The 24,582-nt window shown below is 41.3% G+C and overlaps 1 protein-coding gene across 4 annotated transcripts in view; it reads left to right on the top strand.

Moving 5' to 3' along the window:
• LOC112257596 (bone morphogenetic protein 1-like) overlaps positions 1-24,582 on the top strand; it is a 47,962-nt gene that overhangs the window by 18,486 nt on the left and 4,894 nt on the right. For all 4 annotated transcript variants that reach the window (XM_024431285.2, XM_024431286.2, XM_024431287.2 and 1 more), the window contains 5 exons: positions 11,409-11,511; positions 11,993-12,109; positions 14,385-14,530; positions 14,875-15,070; positions 15,440-15,565. In XM_024431285.2, coding sequence (XP_024287053.1) covers positions 11,409-11,511; positions 11,993-12,109; positions 14,385-14,530; positions 14,875-15,070; positions 15,440-15,565 — 688 coding nt within the window. The remainder of the gene's footprint in view (positions 1-11,408; positions 11,512-11,992; positions 12,110-14,384; positions 14,531-14,874; positions 15,071-15,439; positions 15,566-24,582) is intronic.

The following is a 24,582-nucleotide window of genomic DNA, read 5'->3' on the forward strand; positions in this document are numbered from 1 at the left end:
CAATAAATTGCAATGTCCGTACTGTGAGATGCCTAACACAGCGCTACAGGGAGACAGGATGGACAGCTGATTGTCCTCGCAGTGGCAGACCACGTGTAACAACACCTGCACAGGATCGGTACATCCGAACATCACACCTGCGGGACAGGTACAGGATGTCAACAACAACTGCCCGAGTTACACCAGGAACACACAATCCCTCCATCAGTGCTCAGACTGTCCGTAATAGGCTGAGAGATGCTGGACTGAGGGCTTGTAGGCCTGTTGTAAGGCAGCTCCTCACCAGACATCACCGGCAACAATGTCGCCTATGGGCACAAACCCACCGTCGCTGAACCAGACAGGACTGGCAAAAAGTGTTTTTTTTCTGACGAGTCACGGTTTTGTCTCAACAGGGGTGATGGTCGGATTCACTTTTATTGTCGAAGGAATGAGCGTTACACCGAGGCCTGTACTCTGGAGAGGTGTGGTGAGGAGCTGCCTTACAACAGGCCTACAAGCAATATCGATTTGGAGGTGGAGGGTCCGTCATGATCTGGGGCGGTGTGTCACAGCATAATCGGACTGATCTTGTTGTCATTGCAGGTAATCTCAATGCTGTGACTCATCCTGACATGACCCTCCAGCATGACAATGCCACATACTGCTCGTTCTGTGTGTGATTTCCTGCAAGACAGGAATGTTAGTGTTCTGCCATGGCCAGCAAAGAGCCCGGATCTCAATCCCATTGAGCACGTCTGGGACCTGTTGGATCGGAGGGTGAAGGCTAGGGCCATTCCCCCCAGAAATGTCTGGGAACTTGCAGGTGCCTTGGTGGAAGAGTGGGGTAACATCTCACAGCAAGAACTGGCAAATCTGGTGCAGTCCATGAAGAGGAGATGCACTGCAGTACTTATTGCAGCTGGTGGCCACACCAGATACTGACTGTTACTTTTGATTTTGACCCCCCCCCCTTTGTTCAGGGACACATTATTCAATTTCTGTTAGTCACATGTCTGTGGAACTTGTCCAGTTTATGTCTCAGTTGTTGAATCTTGTTATGTTCATACAAATATTTACACATGTTAAGTTTGCTGAAAATAAATGCAGTTGTCTGTGAGAGGACATACATTTTTTTGCTGAGTTTTTCTGTGTCCATATAGTGCATTCGGAAAGTATTCAGACCCCTTGACTTTTTCCACATTTTGTTTACGTTACAGCCGTACTCGAAAATGTATTAAATTGTTCTATTTCCTCATCAATCTACACACAATACCCCATGATGACAAAGCAAAAACAGTTTTTTGGAAATGCTTTCATAATTTATTTGAAATAAAAAACATAGATATCACATTAACTTAAGTATTCAGACCCTTTACTCAGTACTTTGTTGAAGCACCTTTGGCAGCGATTACAGCCTCAAGTTTTCTTGGGTATGACGCTACAAGCTTGGTACACCTGTATTCGGGGAGTTTCTCACATTCTTCTCTGCAGATCCTCTCAAGCTCTGTCAGGTTGGATGGAGAGCTATTTTCAGGTCTCTACAAAGATGTTCGATCGGGTTAAAGTTTGGGTTCTGGCTGGGTCACTCAAGGACAGTTAGAGTCTTGTCCTGAAACCACCCCTGCATTGTCTTGGCTGTGTGCTTAGCGTCGTTGTTGTGTTGAAAGGTAAACCTTTGTCCCAGTCTGAGGTCCTGAGAGCTCGGGAGCAGGTTTTCATCAAGGATCTCGCTGTACTTTGCTCAGTTCATCTTTCCCTCAATACTGACTAATACTTTCCAGTCCCTGCCGCTGAAAAACATCTCCACAGCATAATGCTGCCACCACCATGCTTCACCATAGGGATGATGCCAGGTTTCCTCCAGATGTGACGCTTGGCGTTCAGGCCGAAGAGTTCATTCTTGGTTTCATCAGACAAGTGAATCTTGTTTCTCATGATCTGAGAGTATTTAGGTGCCTTTCGGCAAACTCTGAGCGAGCTGTCATGTGCCTTTTACTGAGGTGTGGCTTCCATCTGGCCACTCTACCATACAGGCCTGATTGGTGGTGTGCTGCAGAGATGGTTGTCCTAGAAGTTTATCTCGTCTCCACTGAGGAACTCTGGAGCTCTTTCAGAGTGACCATCGGGTTCTTGGTCACCTCCCTGACTAAGGCCCTTCTCCCCCAATTGCTCTGGGAAGCCAGCTCTAGGAAGAGTCTTGGTGGTTCCATGCTGCATAAATATTTTGGTACCCTTCCCCAGATCTGTGCCTCAACACAATCCTGTCTCGGAGCTCTAAGGACAATTCCTTCAACCCCATGGCTTGGATTTTGCTTTGACATGCATTTTCAACTGTGGGACCTCATATTGATTTTTTTTTAACTTGTATTTTTTTTATTGACCTTTTAATTAACTAGGCAAGTCCATGAAGTACACATTTTGTTTACAATGACGGCCTTCCAAAAGGCAAAAGGCCTCCTGCGGGGACGGGGGCCTGGGATTAAAAATAAATAATAAATACAATATACCTATAGGACAAATCATACATCACAACAAGAGAGACAACACAACAATACATAAAAAGAGGCCTAGACATCAACATAGCAAGGCAGCAACACATGACAACACAGCATGGTATCAACACAACACAACAACAACATGGTAGCAACACAACATGGTAGCAGCACAAAACATGGTACAAACATTATTGGGCACTGTCAACAGCACAAAGGGCAAGAAGGTAGAGACAACAATACATCACACAAAGCAGCCACAACTGTCAGTAAGAGTGTCCATGATTGAGTCTTTGAATGAAGAGATTGAGAAAACTGTCCAGTTTGAGTGTTTGTTGCAGCTCGTTCCAGTCGCTAGCTGCAGCGAACTGAAAAGAGGAGCGACCCAGGGATGTGTATGCTTTGGGGACCTTTAACAGAATGTGACTGTCAGAACGGGTGTTGTATGTGGAGGATGAGGGCTGCAGTAGATATCTCAGATAGGGCGGAGTAAGGCCTAAGAGGGTTTTTATAAATAATCATCAACCAGTGGGTCTTGTGACGGGTATACAGAGATGACCAGTTTACAGAGGAGTATAGAGTGCAGTGATGTGTCCTATAAGGATATTGGTGGCAAATCTGATGGCCGAATGGTAAAGAACATCTAGCCGCTCGGGAGCACCCTTACCTGCCGATCTATAAATTGTGTCACGTAATCTAGCATGAGTAGGATGGTCATCTGAATCAGGGTTAGTTTTTGTCAGCTGGGGTGAAAGAGGAGTGATTACGATAGAGGAAACCAAGTCTAGATTTAACTTCAGCTTTGATATGTGCTGAGAGAGGGACAGTGCACCGTCTAGCCATACTCCTAAGTATTTGTATGACGTAACTACCTCAAGCTCTAAACCCTCAGGAGGTAGTAATCGCACCTGTGGGGAGAAGAGCATTCTCCTTACCAAACCACATGACCGTTGTTTTTGAGGTGTTCAGGACAAGGTTAAGGGTAGATAAACCTTTGTTGTAGAGCATTTAACATAAAATCCAGGGAGGGGCCAGCTGAGTATAAGACTGTATCATCTCCATATAAATGGATGAGAGAGATTCCTACTGCCTGAGGTATGTTGTTGATGTAAATTGAGAAGAGCGTGGGGCCTAGGATCGAGCCTTGTGGTTCTCCCTTGGTGACAGACAGTGGCTGAGACAGCAGCTATTCTGACTTTATACACTGCACTCTTTGAAAGAGGTAGTTAGCAAACCAGACCAAAGACCCCTCAGAGACACCAATACTCCTTAGCCGGCCCACAAGAATGGAATGGTCTACCGTATCAAAAGCTTTGACCAAGTCCCTAAAAATAGCAGCACAAAATTGCTTAGAATCAAGGACATGGTGACATCATTGAGGACCTTTTAAGGTTGCAGTGACACATCCATCACCTGAGCAGAAACCAGACTGCATACACGAGAGAATACTATAGACATCAAGAAAGCCAGTCAGTTGATTATTGACAAGTTTTTCCAACACTTTTGATAAACAGGGCAAAAGAGAAATAGGTCCATCTGACCCAGATGGTTTAAGGAGTTTAAGGAGCTCCTTTAGCACCTCGGACTCAGTCACTGCCCACAGAGAGAAAGTTTGTAGCGGGGCAGGGGAAAAAGAGGGAGAAGCATCGGGGATAGTCTCATTAGAAGGGGTGGGAGATTAGGAAATGTTGGACAGGCAAGGAGGCATCCTGACTTAATGAAGTGGTGATTAAAGATCTCAGCCATGTGCTTCTTGTCAGTAACAACCCCACATCAACATTTAAGGGATATGGGCAGCTGTGAGGAGGATTTATTCTCCAGGTCTTTAACCGTTTTCTAGAACTTCTTGGGGTCAGACCCACAGAGAGAGAACTGCTCCTTAAAGTAACTAACTTTGACCTTCCGGATAGCTTGAGTGCACTTACTTCTCATTTGCCTGAATGATAGCCAGTCAGACTGAGTATTCGTGTGCCGAGCCTTTCGTCAAATGCTATTCTTGAGGTGGAGTAACTCTGCAAGATCACGGTTGAACCAGGGGCTGAACCTGTTTTTAATTCTCATTTTCTTTATGTCGGCGTGTTTGTTAACAATACCACTGAAAATATTAAAAAAGAAGGTCCAAGCATCTTCAACAGATCAAGCTCATTCTGTACCAATTTACAGAGGCCAGGTCATGAAGGAAGGCTTGCTCATGAAAGTTTTTTAGCAAGCGTCAATGACAAATTAGGACAGGTCGTTTTCACTGAGCAGCCATTACGAACACAGGCTGTAAAACAGTGATCACTCATTACAGAAAACACCACAATGATACCTATCAGGATTATTTGTGAGGATAGCATCAAGGAGAGTAGCCTTTTCTGGGTGTTTGGAGTCATACCTTGTGGGATTGGTAATAATCTAAGAAAGATTTAAGGAGTCTCATTGCTTTAGGACTGGGTCAGGTGGTTTAGCATGTCCCAGTTTAGCATGTCCCAGTAAACATTACTACTCCCTCCATCTTTGGAAGATCTGTCTTGCCGAAAACACTCTTCCTTTACCACGTCTCAGTAATGACCAACACATCTGGATTGGAGCTGTGAATCCACACTTTCAGTTAATCCATTTTAGGTAATAAGCTTCTTGTGTTAACGTGCAGAAAACCAAGGCTTTTATGAGAGCAGAAATCAGTGAAGCAGAAATCAGAACACAAGTCAGAATTGGGGCTAGCTACAGTAGATGGGCCAAGGTGTACATGCACATTTCCAGATATCATCAACAGTAATACAATCAAGGCACAGCATATTACAGGGAGAGCTCTACAGTGCTGATTTATGACATCTGAATGTGCATCAGATGGCAACAAGATCATATTGTACAGCAATTTCATCAGGTAACATGAATACAAAGCCGGTGAGAGGTGGTCAGAATAGGATGGGAAGCCAAAAGTCTGTGTAACCATTAGAGAGTCAAAGTCCCGAGTGTGGGAACAAACAGTCTGTCCCATGGTTGAGTAAAGAAAGTTTGTTGTCAACAAAGTATGCAGGAGTCATGAGGCAAAATGCACAAGAAAAAAACAAAATATATAACGATTTGGGACTAGCCATTGTAAGTTCAGAGTTACTCACCCCAACAGTGTGTGAGTGCTGGAGGCGAGCGAAAGCTCGGAAGAAAGGGATGAGTGTGGTGGGGGTACCTGTACCAGTTAGGGGGAGACAGGCCAGGGCAGACGGTGAACAGATCCCCAGGTGGAATCCAAACAGCAGTGCAGCAGGCAACAGGAGTCACACCCACTTGGGATAAGCTTTTATTTCTGGAGGCACATTTCTTGTAGAAAATGCCAGTGAATGGTCTTTGAACACCAGGAGGGGGCTTCAGGGGATGCTTCAAATAATCCTGCTACTTGTTGGGCCCAAAGGCCTCAACACTGTTTACTTCGCTCCTCAGTGCTAATTGAATTTGTATCTGATTTGTCCTTGCAACCCTGGGAGCCTTAACTCAGCATTAGTTCCCCGTAAAATAAATCATTGTAATGTACTTTTTGTCCATTTTTTCATTTTTTCTTAGGTAGATAGGTGTGTGCCTTTCGAAATCATGTCAAATCAATTGAATATACCACAGGTGGACTCCAATCAAGCTGTAGAAACATCTCAACGATGATCAATGGAAAGATGATGTGTGTATAGAGGATTTTTATTGATTTAATAACTTTTTGAATTAAGCTGTAACATAACAAAAAGTGGAAAAAGTCAAGGGGACTGAATACTTTCCGAATGCACTGTATGTGACCGACCACCTCGATTCGGTCTTATGTAGCAAAATTAGAAATTGTGTTGGAAAGAAGTAGAGACTCAGAGTTTGAAAATAGTATACAGTGGGGCAAAAAATTATTTAGTCAGCCACCAATTGTGCAAGTTCTCCCACTTAAAAGATGAGAGAGGCCTGTAATTTGAATCATAGGTACACTTCAACTATGACGGACAAAATGATAAAAGAAAATCCAGAAAATCACATTGTAGGATTTTTTATGAATTTATTTGCAATTATGGTGGAAAATAAGTATTTGGTCAATAACAAAAGTTTATCTCAATACTTTGTTATATACCCTTTGTTGGCAATGACAGAGGTCAAACGTTTTCTGTAAGTCTTCACACACAAGGTTTTCACACACTGTTGCTGGTATTTTGGCCCATTCCTCCATGCAGATCTCCTCTAGAGCAGTGATGTTTTGGGGCTTTGCTGGGCAACACGGACTTTCAACTCCCTCCAAAGATTTTCTATGAGGTTGAGATATGGAGTCTGGCTAGGCCACTCCAGGACCTTGAAATGCTTCTTACGAAGCCACTCCTTCATTGCCCGGGCGGTGTGTTTGGGATCATTGTCATGGTGAAAGACCCAGCCACGTTTCATCTTCAATGCCCTTGCTGATGGAAGGAGGTTTTTACTCAAAATCACACGATAGTTGGCCCCATTTATTCTTTCATTTACACGTATCAGTCATCCTTGTCCCATTGCAGAAAAACAGCCCCAAAGCATGATGTTTCCACCCCCATGCTTCACAGTAGGTATGGTGTTCTTTGGATGCAACTCAGCATTCTTTGTCCTCCAAACACGACGAGTTGAGTTTTTACCAAAAAGTTCTATTTTGGTTTCATCTGACCATATGACATTCTCCCAATCTTCTTCTGGATCATCCAAATGCTCTCTAGCAAACTTCAGACGGGCCTGGACATGTACTGGCTTAAGCAGGGGGACACGTCTGGCACTGCAGGATTTGAGTCCCTGGCGGCATAGTGTGTTACTGACGGTAGGCTTTGTTACTTTGGTCCCAACTCTCTGCAGGTCATTCACTAGGTCCCCCTGTGTGGTTCTGGGATTTTTGCTCACCGTTCTTGTGATCATTTTGACCCCACGGGGTGAGATCTTGCGTGGAGCCCTAGATCGAGGGAGATTATCAGTGGTCTTGTATGTCTTCCATTTCCTAATAATTGCTCCCACAGTTGATTTCTTCAAACCAAGCTGCTTACCTATTGCAGATTCAGTCTTCCCAGCCTGGTGCAGGTCTACAATTTTGTTTCTAGTGTCCTTTGACAGCTCTTTGGTCTTGGCCATAGTGGAGTTTGGAGTGTGACTGTTTGAGGTTGTGGACAGGTGTCTTTTATACTGATAAGTTCAAACAGGTGCCATTAATACAGGTAACGAGTGGAGGACAGAGGAGCCTCTTAACCTCTAGCGTCGAGCAATCCCGTATCCGGGAGCGTAATCATAGCCTCAAGCTCATTACCATAACGCAACGTTTCCTATTCATGAAAATCGCAAATGAAATGAAATAAATATATTGAAACACAAGCTTAGCCTTTTGTTAACAACACTGTCATCTCAGATTTTCAAAATATGCTTTTCAACCAAAGCTACACAAGCATTTGTGTAAGAGTATTGATAGCCTAGCATAGCATTTAAGCCTAGCATTCAGCAGGCAACATTTTCACAAAAACAAGAAAAGCATTCAAATAAAATAATTTACCTATGAAGAACTTCGGATGTTTTCAATGACGAGACTCTTAGTTAGATAGCAAATGTTAATTTTTTCCAAAAAGATTATTTGTGTAGACGAAATAGCTCCGTTTTGTTCATCACGTTTGGCTAAGAAAAATACCGGAAAATGCAGTCACTTACAACGCCATACTTTTTTCCGAATTTGCTCCATAATATCGACAGAAACATGGCAAACATTGTTTAGAATCAATCCTCAAGGTGTTTTTCACATATCTATTCAATAATCTATCAGTGGTGGCAGTTGGCTTGTCATCAGAAGCAAACGGAAAAATACTGCAGCTGGAGATTGCCAATAATTGCAACGGAGGACACCAAGCGACCACCTGGTAGATGTAGTCTCTTATGGTCAATCTTCCAATGATATGCCTACAAATACGTCACAATGCTGCAGACACCTTGGGGAAAATGTGGAAAACGTAAGCTGACTCCTAGCTCCTCCACAGCCACAGCCATATAAGGAGTCAAAAACAGAAAGTGTCCAGATAAAAATCCCTGGCTAATTTGATGGGTCATGTAATAATCCGGCCGAAATGGAGTCTTTTGTTTAGACATGTAGCTAAACAATGAACTGGCATAATCCCAACGCATACTACTACCAATATAAACATTGTCATAGCTGTAGTATGAATCTGCATATTAGATAACTATTTCCATTGCTAGTTATAGCTTAATATTAGCTTTCTGATTTGAATAATATTACTACACAGATCATACATGTAACGTTAGCTATTGAGCCAGCAAGCTAATGTTTGCTAGCTAACTAACAGTATGCTATAGTATGCTTTATTGCTTTGCAATAAAAATGACTTATTGACAAAATTAGAAACTTATATTTGAAAATGTAGCTAGACTCTTATGGCAGACTTGAATCATTTAACCATGTGGCATGTGTAGAAAGTAGTCCATCACATTTTCCAACTGATCTGTCGATAACGCCTGCTAAATTCAGGGCTTCAATGTTGTTGACAAAAGTAGCAAAACATTTTTATTTCTCGATGGCTAATGTTATATCTTTCAAAAACGGTGTGGTAGAAAGGACTGTCAGCACATACTGAACAGCTCACATTATAGACGGAAGCATGCTAAATGGCAGACCAATCCAAACATCTCCCGGCATGACCAGCCCATTCATTATCTCAGTCAATCTATGGCTAGCATGAATGTTCCTGTCTTTTTCCGTGGCTAAACAATCTAAACTCTTAATTTAACAATTTTGTTTGAATTTATGGCAGCAGGAATACAAGTTTGTTATTAAGGCACATGAAGTTCACGTTTCAGAAGGTTTTTCTGGCAAAAAAAACACATTTTGATAAAAACAATGTATGTTTACGTTCAAATTCCGCCCCAAGTAGTGATGTGCGACATACACCTAGTTTCCTGAAAGGAATCACATTTTGTCCATGAGTTTCTAGTAGATAGACCATATGGTTGAAAAGAAAATAGCCTAATTAATGAAAAAAGCATCAACAATGGCATTATTTCCAATTATCTCTGCAACTCTTCCAACTATTGACTTTTTTCACAACCGACAACAGTTTGACACCAACACATTGACAACAAATACATAATGACATAGTAAAATAAATAAAAATGTGTAAATAAAAATAAAAATTATATGTTTCATGCTGAAACCATCATATTAAACACCAATGATTTTCACAAAATTGCTGGTTTGTATTTAGGACAATGTTTTACAGCGTTGTCATTCTCTTAATTTAAAAAAATGTATCTTATTTAATTATTTTATATATTTTACGTGATAAGGCCAGAGATGTTTACAGACACCTCATCTGATATATCCAAAAGGGCCATTAGAGATATTGTGATAGATTACATAAACTCTTGAAAGATACCAAAATTCTGGTAGTTTACTGGTAAACTTTGCAACCCCTAATCAGCTCACTTGACAAAATATATACGGTATCCTATAACAAAGGGGAGGATAGTACTGGTTTGATTCAAGTGAGATGCATTGGCTACATTGCCTGACAACTCAACCTGAATTTAATTCTGCTGCTCTCTCGATCACTCGAGAAGAAATGCTTGATTTCCTCTTACCTTTATGTGCTACCCTTAACAAACTCTACTCTTTCCTTTGTCGTGTCTTTGGCTATGCCGGATTAATTGATAAGACATGCTATTCTATAAAATATTTTTTCTGTAATTAATATCACCTGATTGAGCTAATCATGTAAATGTAATTAACTAGAGAGTCGGGCACCACAAAATAATATTTATAGAGCTGTTATCTTCCGAATAAACTCTTAAAAACCTAGTAATGTTTTACATCAATAGCAGTCAATATCAATCGTCATTTTACTTCATTTTCATAATCTGAAAGTTGTAAATTCTTGGTTATCTGCAAGAACCCTGGCTAACAAGTTGAATCAGCAATACAAAATTGGGTTTAATCATTTATTTATTAAATACCTAACTAATCACATAATTAAATCATAACTTGATTACAAATTACGTCATAAAGGAAAACGTCACTAGCGGGCAGAACAGATATGACAGCTTGTTACACAAAGGAAAAGGGGCTGGGATGAGTGAAAGAGCGGGAGACTGAGGAACAAAGGAAAAAAGCTGTACTATCGTAAATACAGTATCTTATGCATTCTAAATTACCGCCCATTTGGAAAAGGAAAATGCAATAAATATTTATTCTGAGCTGCGCTTCAGTAGGTTGGTGGTAGATGGAAGACCGTGTTGCCAAACCGAGTCCTTTGTCCTTTGAAGAATGTCTCTTGGCTTCGTTCTGTAGTTATTATCTGAACCATTCTGACATCAGACCGTCGTCCTCACATCCTCGGAACAGGAAGTTCTATTGTCGTCAAGGGCTTATATAGGAAGGGAGAAAAGGGGTGTGTTTCATAGTTTACAACCTCTGTCTCTTCAGGTGGGCGGGCCACTGAGTGAGCAGCCCTAACTTATGAAAACCCACATCTCACATTTTAGAAGCCAAAATCACATTCAAACATTTAAATTGAACAACAATTCCATGTGAATCCGATAACTCTGATGTGTAGACTTTCCACTGTAGAGTTTATGTCATCTTATCATTGATGAGAATGTCTCGGATGACAACCGAACTGACATCATATTCATTAAGTACCACCGCATATGTTCAATTGTTCGGATTACCAGAATATAGTTCATTTCCCCCCACCTACTGATGTTCCCAGAATCTCTATGTCAACCAAGTTTTTATTTTTTTTAAACCTCAGTAGGGTAGAGAGAGGAAAAAGGGGGAAAGAGGTATTTATGACTGTCATAAACCTATCCCCCAGACCAATGTCATGACACCTTTCTTTTATCTCTCCCTATCTTCATTTCTGTCTGTCTGCGTATCTGTGTCTGTCTGTCTGTCTGCCTGTCTCTCTCTCTCTCGCTCACACACAGATAATTCTGAACATTACTGCCATGGACCTCTACAGGAGTCACTTGTGCTGGTATGACCATGTGGAGGTCCGAGACGGGTTCGGGAGAAAAGCCCCTCTGAAAGGTCTTTACTTGGAAAAAGGTTTAGAGTCGAACCTATCCATAGAGAACTCTCCAGAGAGGTCTGCTATCTACATCTGCCAATAACTCTCAGAAAACATCCAATCAAGTTAATGTTCACCTGAGATTTTAAAATCCTAGCGCAGAAAAATGTTAGAATGGTTGGAATGTACAATATGTTCAGAATAATAGACTGATGCATAAAGATCAGACAGCTGTCTGTGTAATAGTGATAAACTATGCCTCGGATTCAACCCAATCGCCCCTTTTCAGCTATGCACCTTTTAAAGACAGTGTTCCCTCATTCACAGTCAACTTTGCACATGTCGGCACAATCGGAAATTACCTTTAAATGTAAATCGCACAATAAGGTGGATCTAACTCAGATTGGAATGAATCTCAGCCCAGGAGCTGCCTATCTCAGTGTTGTTATTAGTCATTACCCTGGAGTTGTTGTGGTGTTTTTGTTTTATCTTTTGCATCAGGCCGTTACTGTGGGGACAGTCTACCTGGCCCTATCGTTTCCACGGATAGTCGGCTATGGATAGAGTTCAGGAGCAGCAGCAACTGGGTGGGCAAGGGCTTCTCAGCCGTATATGAAGGTAACATCAGCCGTTTGACCATAGTCCATATTGTTTATATTTTGTTTATATACAGTACCAGTCAAAAGTTTGGTCACATCTACTCGTTCAAGGGTTTTTCTTTATTTTTACTATTTTCTACATTGTAGATTAATAGTGAAGACATCACAACTATGAAATAACACATATGGAATCAGTTAAGAACAAATTATTATTTACAAGGACAGCCTAATCCTTCCGCCCCATCATGGAATTGAATCCCAGTCTCCCACGTGCCCTCATTCTCTAATACAGACATGGCCTGCTCTCCCTTATGTAAGGAATTAGGCACTTTCCCATGTTTACTACATTATGTATTGTAGGCTATGTTTACTTGTCAGACTGCACAGTTGCCTAATAAACAAATGCAGGTGGATTATATCTTCAAAATGCTTTAAATGCTTTATTATCCAAATGTAAAAGCATGACAAATCACTATGGGAATAAATATCACTGATTTACAGAAATATTGGAACAAAGTTGTCTAATGAAGGCAAAACATGTCCTCTAATCCTCGTATGCTGTAGCCTACTCTTGACCTTCACATTGTTCAGCTCCATATTTTCCATTCCATCCCAATGGAAAAACTGAGAGTATTGTTTTTTTTTTCAGAATAGAAACACCATAATATTAATAAAATGAATTAAGTCAAATTTCTTAAAATCAATCCCATATACTATGTTATTACAAAAAAGGTTTTAAATTCTCTGGTAATGCTAAATGCAGAAAAATGCAGAAAAATGGCTGACAATTAAATAACGTGCCACAGACTGTAGCAGCAGCCCGCAAGGTGTGCTGCAGTATGACACAACTTTTAAAGGAGGAATCACTGTATACAGAATATAGCTCTATTTGGTAAAAGACCAAGTCCATATTATGGCAAGAACAGCTCAAATAAGCAAAGAGAAATGACAGTCCATCATTACTTTAAGACATGAAGGTCAGTCAATGTGGAACATTTCAAGAACTTCAAGAAGTTTCTTCAAGTGCAGTTGCAAAAACCATCAAGAGCTATGATGAAACTGGCTCTCATGAGGACCGCCACAGGAAAGAAAGACTCAGAGGTTAAGACTGCAGAGGATACATTCATTAGAGTTACCAGCCTCAGAAATTGCAGCCCAAATAAATACTTCAGAGTTCAAGTAACAGACACATCTCAATATCAACTGGTAAGAGAAGACTGTGTGAATCAGGCCTTCATGGTTGAATTGCTGCAAAGATACTAATACTAAAGGACACCAATAATAAGAAGAGGATTTCTTGGGCCAAGAAACACGAGCAATGGACATAAGATCGGTGGAAATCTGTCCTTTGGTCCGATATGTCCAAATGTTAGATTTTTTGTTCTCTTTGTGAGACGAAGAGTGGGTGAATGGATGATCTCCGCATGTTTGGTTCCCACCTTTAAGCATGGAGGAGGAGGTGTGATGGTGTGGGTGTGCTTTGCTAGTGACACTGTCAGTGATTTATTTAGAAATCAAGGCACACTTAACCAGCATGGCTACCACAGCATTCTGCAGCGATACGCCTTCCCATCTGGTTTGAGCTTAGTGAGACTATTATTTGTTTTTCAACAGGAGAATGACCCAAAACACAACTCCAGGCTGTGTAAGGGCTATTTGACCAAGATGGAGAGTGATGGAGTGCGGCATCAGATGATCTGGCCTCCACTATCACCCGATCTCAACCCAAATGAGATGGTTTGGAAAGAGTTGGACCGCAAAGTGAAGAAAAAGCAGCCAACAAGTGCTCAGCATATGTGGGAACTCCTTCAACACTGTTGGTAAAGCATTCCAGGTGAATCTGGTTGAGAGAATGCCAACAGTGTGCAAAGCTGTCAAGGCAAATTCTACTTTGTAGAATCTAAAATCTAAATTATATTCTGATTTATTTAACACTGTTTTGGTTACTACATGACTCCATATGTGTTATTTCATAGTTTTGATGCCTTCACTATTACTCTACAATGTAGAACATAGTAAAAAAAATACCCTTGAATGAGTAGGTGTGTCCAAGCTTTGACTGGTACTATATATATAGATAGATATCGAGAGAGATTATTTTCCCTTTTTTAGTGTCTGAAAAAAGCCTTCGTTTTCTGAAACATTCAAATTACGTAAACTCTATGCACAGAAACTATTGCTTATCACTATATTCTCTTGATCTCAAAAGAAGGGGAAAAGGGTGAAGTTGATATTGTTGTTGGAAGAATTCATGGAAGTTATACCCCCCTCCTTCTGCTTCCCTCTCTCACCAGCCATCTGTGGGGGAGAGGTGAACAGGGACAATGGCCAGATCCAGTCACCCAACTACCCTGATGACTACCGACCCAACAAAGTGTGCGTGTGGAAGATCACAGTAGCACAGGATTTCCATGTGGGCCTCTCCTTCCAGTCATTTGAGGTAAAGACTGTGAGACGGAAAGGGAAGTGGAATGTAATTTTCACTCAATCCTGTACGAGACACCCAGACACTGCTGAGCAGGATGAATAATCGGCATTCAATCTGGGATGACAGCAGCCCATCCAGCACATCCTCTTACTGCCAATCGTATAGTCCAGACACTTGGAGATGTAGGACGTGCTGGATGGAGACTTCTTCTTTATCACTTACAGGAGGATACTGTCAAAATAATAGTCGAAATAATCATATTTAAAACCGACATAGCAGAGATGTGAATTTGTAGGACAGTTGGGCATCCTGTGTCAACATCCTCCCCAATCTTCCTTGCCTTATCTCTACCATAGATTGAGAGGCATGACAGCTGTGCTTATGACTACCTGGAAGTGAGAGATGGGAACTCAGAGAGCAGTCCACTGCTGGGCCGCTTCTGTGGCCATGACAAACCAGATGACATCAAGACCAGCTCCAACCAGCTTTGGATGAAATTTGTGTCTGATGGATCAGTGAACAAGGCTGGATTTGCTGCCACCTTTTTCAAAGGTCAGATGCAAAGAATAGTGTCCTTCTGTGATTAGTGTTTATGATGACACAGGATCGGGTAATATTTTGGGAACCATGACCTCTGGGTGAGAGGGAGTATATAAATGGAGTATATGATGAACTCTTTATTTCTGTGGACTGAAAATACAAAGGGAAGGATGTAGAATTTATGGTTTCCTAGAATGCTTTGCTAAATGTTCTCGTTCTTCTTTCATCATGGCATATTACGACGATGTCTGTACTTGGAAGAGGTCGACTTTGATGAACATACAAAGGGGGGAAGTGGAAGTAGTTATACAATGTGCAGTAGAACTGATGGTTCCTTTCTTCTTCTTAATTGCATATCACAACGGCGTCTGTGGGTGGTAGAGATGGACGAGTGTTGTAAGCCTGATAATGGGCGCTGTGAGCAGCGCTGTGTGAATACCCTGGGCAGCTACCGATGTGCCTGTGACCCTGGCTTTGAGCTCGCCTCAGACAGACGCAGCTGTGAGGGTGAGTGCAGGGGGTTATTACTTATCCATCTCCTAAAAACACCAATGTAGAATGAATCACACAACTTCACCATCCCACTCACTGGACAGTCCCAAGGTAATAGACAACTCAATCCACAGTCTCACATCACAAAATAATCATCTTTGCTATTGTCATAATTGATTAATGAGCTTCTCAGGAGAAAAATATCCCAATATTGACACTAGTGTAGCTGAAAAGCACTCATCAGTCCCTGTCTAACTAAATGTTGATATTCTTTATCACTTGGACATTAATGTGCCAGATGCTTACTGTGGAGCATAAGTCATGGTTGGAGGATGGAGAAATGGTGCCCATTGTATGCAGAATAGTGCTTAGTACTGTACGTCTTCATCCTCTGTAGGCTACATTTTTATTACATTGTTACATTACAGCCTTATTCTAAAATGGTTTTAGTTAAACATTTTCCTCAGCAATCTACACACAATACCCAATAATGACAGAGTGAAAACAGGTTTTTATAATTTTTTGCAAATGTGTTACAAATAAAAAAAACATACCTTATTTACATAAGTATTCAGACCCTTTGCTATGAGACTTGAAATTGAGCTCAGGTGCATCCTGTTTCCATTGATCATCCTTGAGATGTTTCTACAACTTGATTGGAGTCCACCTGTGGTAAATTCAATTGATTGTACATGATCTGGCAAGGCACACACCTGTCTATATAAGATGTCAGACCAAAAACCAAGCCATGAGGTCGAAGGAATTGTCCATAGAGCGCCGAGGCATATATCTGGGGAAGGGTACCAAAAAATGTCTGCAGCATTGAAGGTCCCCAAGAATACAGGGGCCTCCATCATTCTTAAATGGAAGAAGTTTGGAACCACCAAGACTCATCCTAGAGCTGGCCTCCCGGCCAAACTGAGCAATCGGGGGAGAAGGGCCTTGGTCAGGGAGGTGATAAAGAGCACAGAACAGTTAGGTGTTGGGTTTGGGGTCATAGAATGAAATGAATGAAACATTTTAAAGGAAAAAAACTAGGTGAAAAGCATATCAGATTCAAATCAAATTTTCAAATCAAAATGATTTATATTGCCCTTCTTACATCAGCTGATATATCAAAGTGCTGTACAGCAACCCAGCCTAAAACCCCAAACAGCAATCAATGCAGGTATAGAAGCACAGTGGCACAGCACATAGGTACACTTCAGGAAAAACTCCCTAGAAAGGCCAAAACCTAGGAAGAAACCTAGAGAGGAACCAGGCTCTGATGGGTGGCCTGTCCTCTTCTGGCTGTGCCGGGTGGAGATTATAACAGAACATGGCCAAGATGTTCAAATGTTCATAAGTGACCAGCATGTCAAATAATAGTAATCACAGTGAACAGGTCAGGGTTCCATAGCCGCAGGCAGAACAGTTGAAACTGGAGCAGCAGCACAGCCAGGTGGACTGGGGACAGCGAGGAGTCGTCTTGTCAGGTGGTCCTGAGGCATGGTCCTAGGGCTCAGGTCCTCCGAGAGAAAGAAAGAAAGAGAGAATTAGAGAGAGCATACTTAAATTCACACAGGACACTGGATAAGACAGGATAAATACTCCAGATATAACAGACTGACCCTAGCCCCCCGACCCAAACTATTGCAGCATAAATACTGGAGGCTGAGACAGGAGGGGTCAGGAGACACTGTGGCCCCATCCGATGATACCCCCGGACAGGGCCAAACAGGCAGGATATAACCCCACCCACTTTGCCAAAGCACAGCCCCCACAACACTAGAGGGATATCTTCAACCACCAACTTACCATCCTGCAACAAGGCCGAGTATAGCCCACAAAGATCTCCGCCACTGCACAACCCAGTGGGGGGGCAACCCAGACAGGAAGACCACGTCAGTGACTCAACCCACTCAAGTGACGCACCCCTCCTAGGGTCAGCATGGAAGAGCACCAGTAAGCCAGTGACTCAGCCCCTGTAATATGGTTAGAGGCAGAGAATCCCAGTGGAGAGAGGGGAACCGGCCAGGCAGAGACAGCAAGGGCGGTTCGTTGCTCCAGTGCCTTTCCGTTCACCTTCACACTCCTGGGCCAGACTACACTCAATCATAGGACCTACTGAGGAGATGAGTCTTCGATAAAGACTTAAAGGTTAAGACCGAGTCTACGTATCTCACATGGGTAGGCAGACCATTCCATAAAAATGGAGCTCTATAGGAGAAAGCCCTGCCTCCAGCTGTTTGCTTAGAAATTCTAGGGACATTTAGGAGGCCTGCGTCTTGTGACCGTAGCATACCTGTAGGTACAGTGGGGCAAAAAAGTATTTAGTCAACCTTTGTTGGCAATGACAGAGGTCAAACGTTTTCTGTAAGTCTTCACAAGGTTTTCATACTGTTGCTGGTATTTTAGCCCATTCCTCCATGCAGATCTCCTCTAGAGCAGTGATGTTTTGGGGCTGTTGCTGGGCAACATGGACTTTCAACTCCCTCCAAAGATTTTCTATGGGGTTGAGATCTGGAGACTGGCTAGGCCACTCCAGGACCTTGAAATGCTTCTTACGAAGCCACTCCTTCGTTGCCCGGGCGGTGTGTTTGGGATCATTGTCATGGTGAAAGACCCAGCCACGTTTCATCTTCAATGCCCTTGCTGATAGGTTTTCACTCAAAATCTCACGATACATGGCCCCATTCATTCTTTCCTTTACACGGATCAGTCGTCCTGGTCCCTTTGCAGAAAAACAGCCCCAAAGCATGATGTTTCCACCCCCATTCTTCACAGTAGGTATGGTGTTCTTTGGATGCAACTCAGCATTCTTTGTCCTCCAAACATGACGAGTTGAGTTTCTACCAAAAAGTTATATTTTGGTTTCATCTGACCATATGACATTCTCCCAATCTTCTTCTGGATCATCCAAATGCTCTCTAGCAAACTTCAGACGGGCCTGGACATGTACTGGCTTAAGCAGGGGGACACGTCTGGCACTGCAGGATTTGAGTCCCTGGTGGCGTAGTGTGTTACTGATGGTAGGCTTTGTTACTTTGGTCCCAGCTCTCTGCAGGTCATTCACTAAGTGTGGTTCTGGGATTTTTGCTCACTGTTCTTGTGATCATTTTGACCCCACGTGTGAGATCTTGCGTGGAGCCCCAGATCGAGGGAGATTATCAGTGGTCTTGTATGTCTTCCATTTCCTAATAATTGCTCCTACAGTTGATTTCTTCAAACCAAGCTGCTTACCTATTTGCAGATTCAGTCTTCCCAGCCTAGTGCAGGTCTACAATTTTGTTTCTGGTGTCCTTTGATAACTCTTTGGTCTTGTCCATAGTGGAGTTTGGAGTGTGACTGTTTGAGGTTGTGGACAGGTGTCTTTTATACTGATAAGTTCAAACAGGTGCCATTAATACAGGTAACGAGTGGAGGACAGAGGAGCCTCTTAAAGAAGAAGTTACAGGTCTGTGAGAGCCAGAAATCTTGCTTGTTTGTAGGTGACCAAATACTTTTTTCCACCATAATTTGCAAATAAATTCATAAAAAATCCTACAATGTGATTTTCTGGATTTTTTTTCTCATTTTGTCTGTCATAGTTGAAGTGTACATATGATGAAAATTACAGGCCTCGTCTTTTTAAGTGAGATAACTTGCACAATTGGTGGCTGACTAAATACTTTTTTGCCCCACTGTATGTACGGCAGGATCAAATCGGAAAGATAGATAGGAGCAAGCCCATGTAATGTGGTGTAGGTTAGCAGTAAAACCTTGAAATCAGCCCTTGCCTTAACAGGAAGTCAGTGTAGGGAGGCTAGCACTGGAGTAATATGATATGATTTGGTTCTAGTCAGGATTCTAGCAGCTATATTTAGCACTAACTGAAGTTTTAGTGCTTTATCCGGGTAGCCGGAAAGTAGAGCATTGCAGTAGTCTAACCTAGAAGTAACAAAAGCATGGATTCATTTTTCTGCATCATTTTTGGGCAGAACATTTCTGATTTTGCAATGTTACGTAAATGGAAAAAAGCTGTCCTTGAAACAGTCTTGATATGTTCGTCAAAAGAGAGATTAGGGTCCAGAGTAACGCCGAGGTCCTTCAGTGTTATTTGAGACTGTACAACCATCAAGATTAATCATCAGATCCAACAGAAAATCTCTTTGTTTCTTGGGACCTAGAACAAGCTTCTCTATTTTGTCTGAGTTTAAAAGTAGGAAGTTTGCAGTGATCCACTTCCTTATGTTTGAAACACAGGCTTCCAGCGAGGGCAATTTTGGGGCTTCACCATGTTTCATTGAAATGTACAGTTGTGTGTCATCAGCATAGCAGTGAAAGTTAACATCATGTTTTCGAATGACATCCCCAAGAGGTAAAATATATAGTGAAAACAATAGTGATCCTAAAACTGAATCTTCAGTAAGATTTAGTTTAATAACAAATCATTGACCATTAATGCCATATTTGCAATGATTCATTTGTAAATTAATTAAGGGATAGCTAACTTTTTTTTTTACACCTTATAGCCAGTCAGATGGTTCCTTGCCCTGAAAGTAGTCTATGGGCCAGGAGAAAATGTAATCCATGGTTCAGAGTGATTTAAATAGCCAATATTAACTTGAGGGGATTTTGGGCATGAATATTGAACTTTGTCTAATTCCCCCCATCTCCCACATATGTTTTTTGTTAGCCATCTCACTATAATGTGTAAACAAGTGAACTATCCCTTTAATATAATATAATATAATATTTAATATCTTCAATTCATTCAGTTGAAATTGACCCCAAACCTGTTATGGGATATTCATTTTTAATGGAATACTGAGAGATTGAGATTTCGGTTGTATTTCTACTTATCAGAGTCAGATGAACTCATTAATACAATTTTTATGTTTCTGAAGTTAGCATGCTATGAGTCGTATATATTTTTTAAAATATCATGACAATACCAGCACACTGTCAAATGCTCATTTGCAATCGATTAACAAAAACCTACTTACCAATTATTGCGGTCTCTTTTTCAGGATCCAATCTGTCTTTTTTCTCCCGATCTTCTCCCCTTTTAGCTTTGCCACCTAGAATTCTTCAAATAGTTCACTGTGTCATAAATAATTATCCAAAGACATAATGACGCAGCCAGATATTTAAATTTGAGTTTGTCATTATATTCTGAACTGTCTTATCTGTACAATGCTACAAATGACACATACATAGACTGTACCACAGCCATTGTCGCTTAAAATTAGAATGAGCAGAATGGACATTCCCAACTGAAACGGTGTTGGTTTGGGTGAACAGCAAGTAGCCTATTTTCACAGGCGATGGATCTCCGACACAACACCTGTTATCCTTATGGGCATTCTGAGATGGAGATCCCCCAAAAAATTACACATTGTGATTTGATCTTCAAACTTGGAGGAAAAATGAATAAAAATAATTAATCTGCAAAACATGAATAATTCAGTCAGATGCTGTAAAGACTAGAAAGTTATGTAAGTACAGTAACATAATATATCCTCTGTATTTAATATAGTCATACTAGCTAATACATGAACCATACTCAATATTGAACCAGCTAACGTTAGCCGCTAACTTAATAGCAACCCTATAGGCTTGACAGGCTAGGGTTAGTGCAGTTAGCTTGGTGTTCGGTTATACAGTTTTTCTAAAACAAAATACAGAAATGGTTAGTTGTCACAGGCGTCTTCTAGTGTTGTTGAGGGGAAGGGCCTAAAATAAGTGGATTACAACCACATAGTGAAGACATCAAAACTATAAAATAACACATATGGAATCATGTAGTAACCAAAAAAGTGTTAACCCTTTGACCTGTACGATCTCATATTTGTCATCATTGTTGAGTGGTCCCTGCAGCATACGATCACAAATATGTAATTGGAACAGTAGCAACACAGCGTATGAGGCAACAAATGCATTTATACAGCATTGTTGTCTGAAAAGCATCTAAACAATGTTTTGTGCTGATGGGAAATAAAGGTCTTCACAACTTTATTCCTTAATTTCACCTTTTATTGTAAAAGATAAATGTGAAAGTCATCATCCAAACATCACATGGAACACATCCACAGCTAAACTCATTACATAAACCAGTCTAAATAACAGGTTGCACTGACAAAAAACAAAACTTATGTTAGACACCTAACACTAGACTTGTTTACAATGTACCACATCTCTGGTGAACACAAGGGAGAAATGTAATATTGTTTAGAAAGGAGATGCGTGTCAGCTAAGCTAACAGTGTCTATATTCTTTATGATGGCAGCCATGTTTTTTTATGTTTGACTTGGTGAAAACTCCCTAATCCCAGAATGCCATTCACTATAAGATGCAAATAAACAACATCAAAGATGGCTGTGCCCATTGTCTGAAAAATATGTCTTTAGTTTAGCCACATTTCAGCATATTACAAATCTTCTATGTACTTGTTACAGTGTATACAAGAACCGGAGCACATGACTTGACAAGTCGTTTACTGTTTTTGACAAATCGCAACACAAGTAAAATGTTATCACCTCACAGATCATCACACCAAATACAAGCCTACTGCCTAGCCTAATTATATCACAAAAGCTAAACAGGGATGGAACCCTTTTAATGGGATTTGTGGGGGGGTTCATTTCATTTGTGGGTGTTTTTTCAAATCCTTGGGGGTAGAAATGTATTGTTGGGGGATATGATGCAGGAAATATTACTATCATGGGGGATCAATCAATAAATTGGGGGCAAACACAGGATAAGTTTATACGCTAAATAAAAATAAACCCCTTAGGGGGGTCTGAGCTGGCAACATTACAATCTGATGGTGTGTTCAAAACTACTGGGAACTCGTAAATCTCTGACTTCCAACATCACTGCTGGGAACTTTGAAAAAAACAAGCTCCGACTGGGATTGTCTCTCTGGATTCCAACTCGGGAACTTGGGCCTCTTTCTAGAGCTCCGACCTTCCGACCTGTAGATCACTGATGTCATGGTTTAACCTAGTAGTTTTTTTAGTTCCCAATTGTCTTGAAAGCACCATAAGTCAGTCCAGTGAACTATCCCTTGTTATAACATCTATGGTCTGACAGACGCTTATGTGACAACCAGAATGCAGTGTATGATGTCAACAAAATGGCACCACACATAGCCAGCAAATAGCTTAGCATTAGCACATACATATGATCCATACATACAAATGGTGTGCTACAGTAGAAACGACAACACGATATACAGAAAATAAGCCACTTACTTTGATAGGAACGCATATATGTCCAAAGTTTGTAAGGAAAACAATGAAGGCAATTCGGGTGCCAGCCAGATAATGTGCTGGGGGAAAAAGTTTGTGCAAGGCCTGTTCTGTCTAGAGATGCGTAATGTCTTCATACTTGATCTGGGGAAACACTGGGGAATTGATTGGGCTCTTGTTGAAGAGAGAAGTTTATCCCCGGCTCAGTAAAGCCTCAATTGTGAATTAATGAGGAGGTGGAACAAACCTCAATTCAAACTGTTGTTTGAATTGAGGTGCCTTGGTTTGAGGGCAGCGCGGGTTCACTGTCCTGTCATGTAACAATCACATTTTGGAATGGTGAGTACATTCTGACATCACAAGCATAAAAAAAAACATTCTCTCAACCAGCTTCCTGAGGTAGTCACCTGGAATGAATTTCAATTAACAGGTGTGCCTTTTTAAATGTTAATTTGTGGAATTTCTTTCCTTCTTAATGCATGTGAGCCAAACAGTTCTGTTTTGACATGGTAGGGGTGGTATACAGAAGATTGCCCTGTTTGGTAAAAGACCAAGTCCATATTATGGCAAGAACAGCTCAAATAAGCAAAGAGAAACGACAGTCCATCATTACTTTAAGACATGAAGGTCAGTCAATCTGGAACATTTCAAGAACTTTAAAAGTTTCTTCAAGTGCAGTTGCAAAAACTATCTGCAGATAGTGCAGAGGATACGTTCATTAGAGTTACCAACCTTAAGATATTGCAGCCCAAATAAATACTTCACAGAGTACAAGTAACAGACACATCTCAACATCAACTGTTCAGAGGAGACTGCGTGAATCGGGCCTTAATGGTTGAATTGCTGCAAAGAAACCACTAGTAATGGACACCAATAATAAGAAGAGACTTGCTTGGGCCAAGAAACATGAGCCATGGACATTAGACCGGTGGAAATCTGTCCTGTGGTCTGATGAGTCCAAATTTGAGATTTTGAGTGTCTTTGTGAGATGCAGAGTAGGTGAACGGATGATCTTCGCATGTGTGGTTCCCATTGTGAAGTATGGGGGAGATGGTGTGGGGGTGCTTTGCTGGTGACACTGTCAGTGATTTATTTAGAATTCAAGGCACACTTAACCAGCATGGCTACCACAGCATTCTGCAGCGATACGCCTTCCCATCTGGTTTGTCCCACTATCATTTGTTTTTCAACAGGACAATCACCCAACACCTCCAGGATGTGTAAGGGCTATTTGACCAAGAAGGAGAGTGATAGGGTGCTGCATCAGATGACTTGGCCTCCACAATCACCTGACCTCAACCCAATTGAGATGGTTTGGGATGAGTTGGACCGCAGAGTGAAGGAAAAGCAGCCAACAAGTGCATATGTGGGAACTCCTTCAAAACAGTTGGAAAAGCATTCCAGGTGAAGCTGGTTGAGAAACTGCCAAGAGTGTGCAAAGCGGTCAAGGCAAAGAGTGGCTACTGTACTTTGAAGAATCTAAAATATATTTTGGTTACTACATGATTCCATGTGTTATAGTTGTAGAATTAAAAAAACATTTTTTAAAGAACAACCCTTGAATGAGTAGGTGTGTCCAAACGTTTGGCCATATATTACTTTTTTATATGGGAGGTTACATTAGTTGGTGTGTTTTACCCTCTTTTGCATTAAGACAACATGATTGCACTTTGTGTGGTATAAACCTGTCACTTTTTTATTTCCTACTGCCACTCGAAATGTGGTTATTCTTAATTGCTGTACTTAGTGGATGATTATTTCATTTTGTATTTCATTTTGATTCAAACTCTGGTACATATTTCATAACAGGATTACATA

Source organism: Oncorhynchus tshawytscha, linkage group LG09, assembly GCF_018296145.1.
Source record: "Oncorhynchus tshawytscha isolate Ot180627B linkage group LG09, Otsh_v2.0, whole genome shotgun sequence".
NCBI classification, from domain to species: Eukaryota; Metazoa; Chordata; class Actinopteri; order Salmoniformes; family Salmonidae; genus Oncorhynchus; species Oncorhynchus tshawytscha.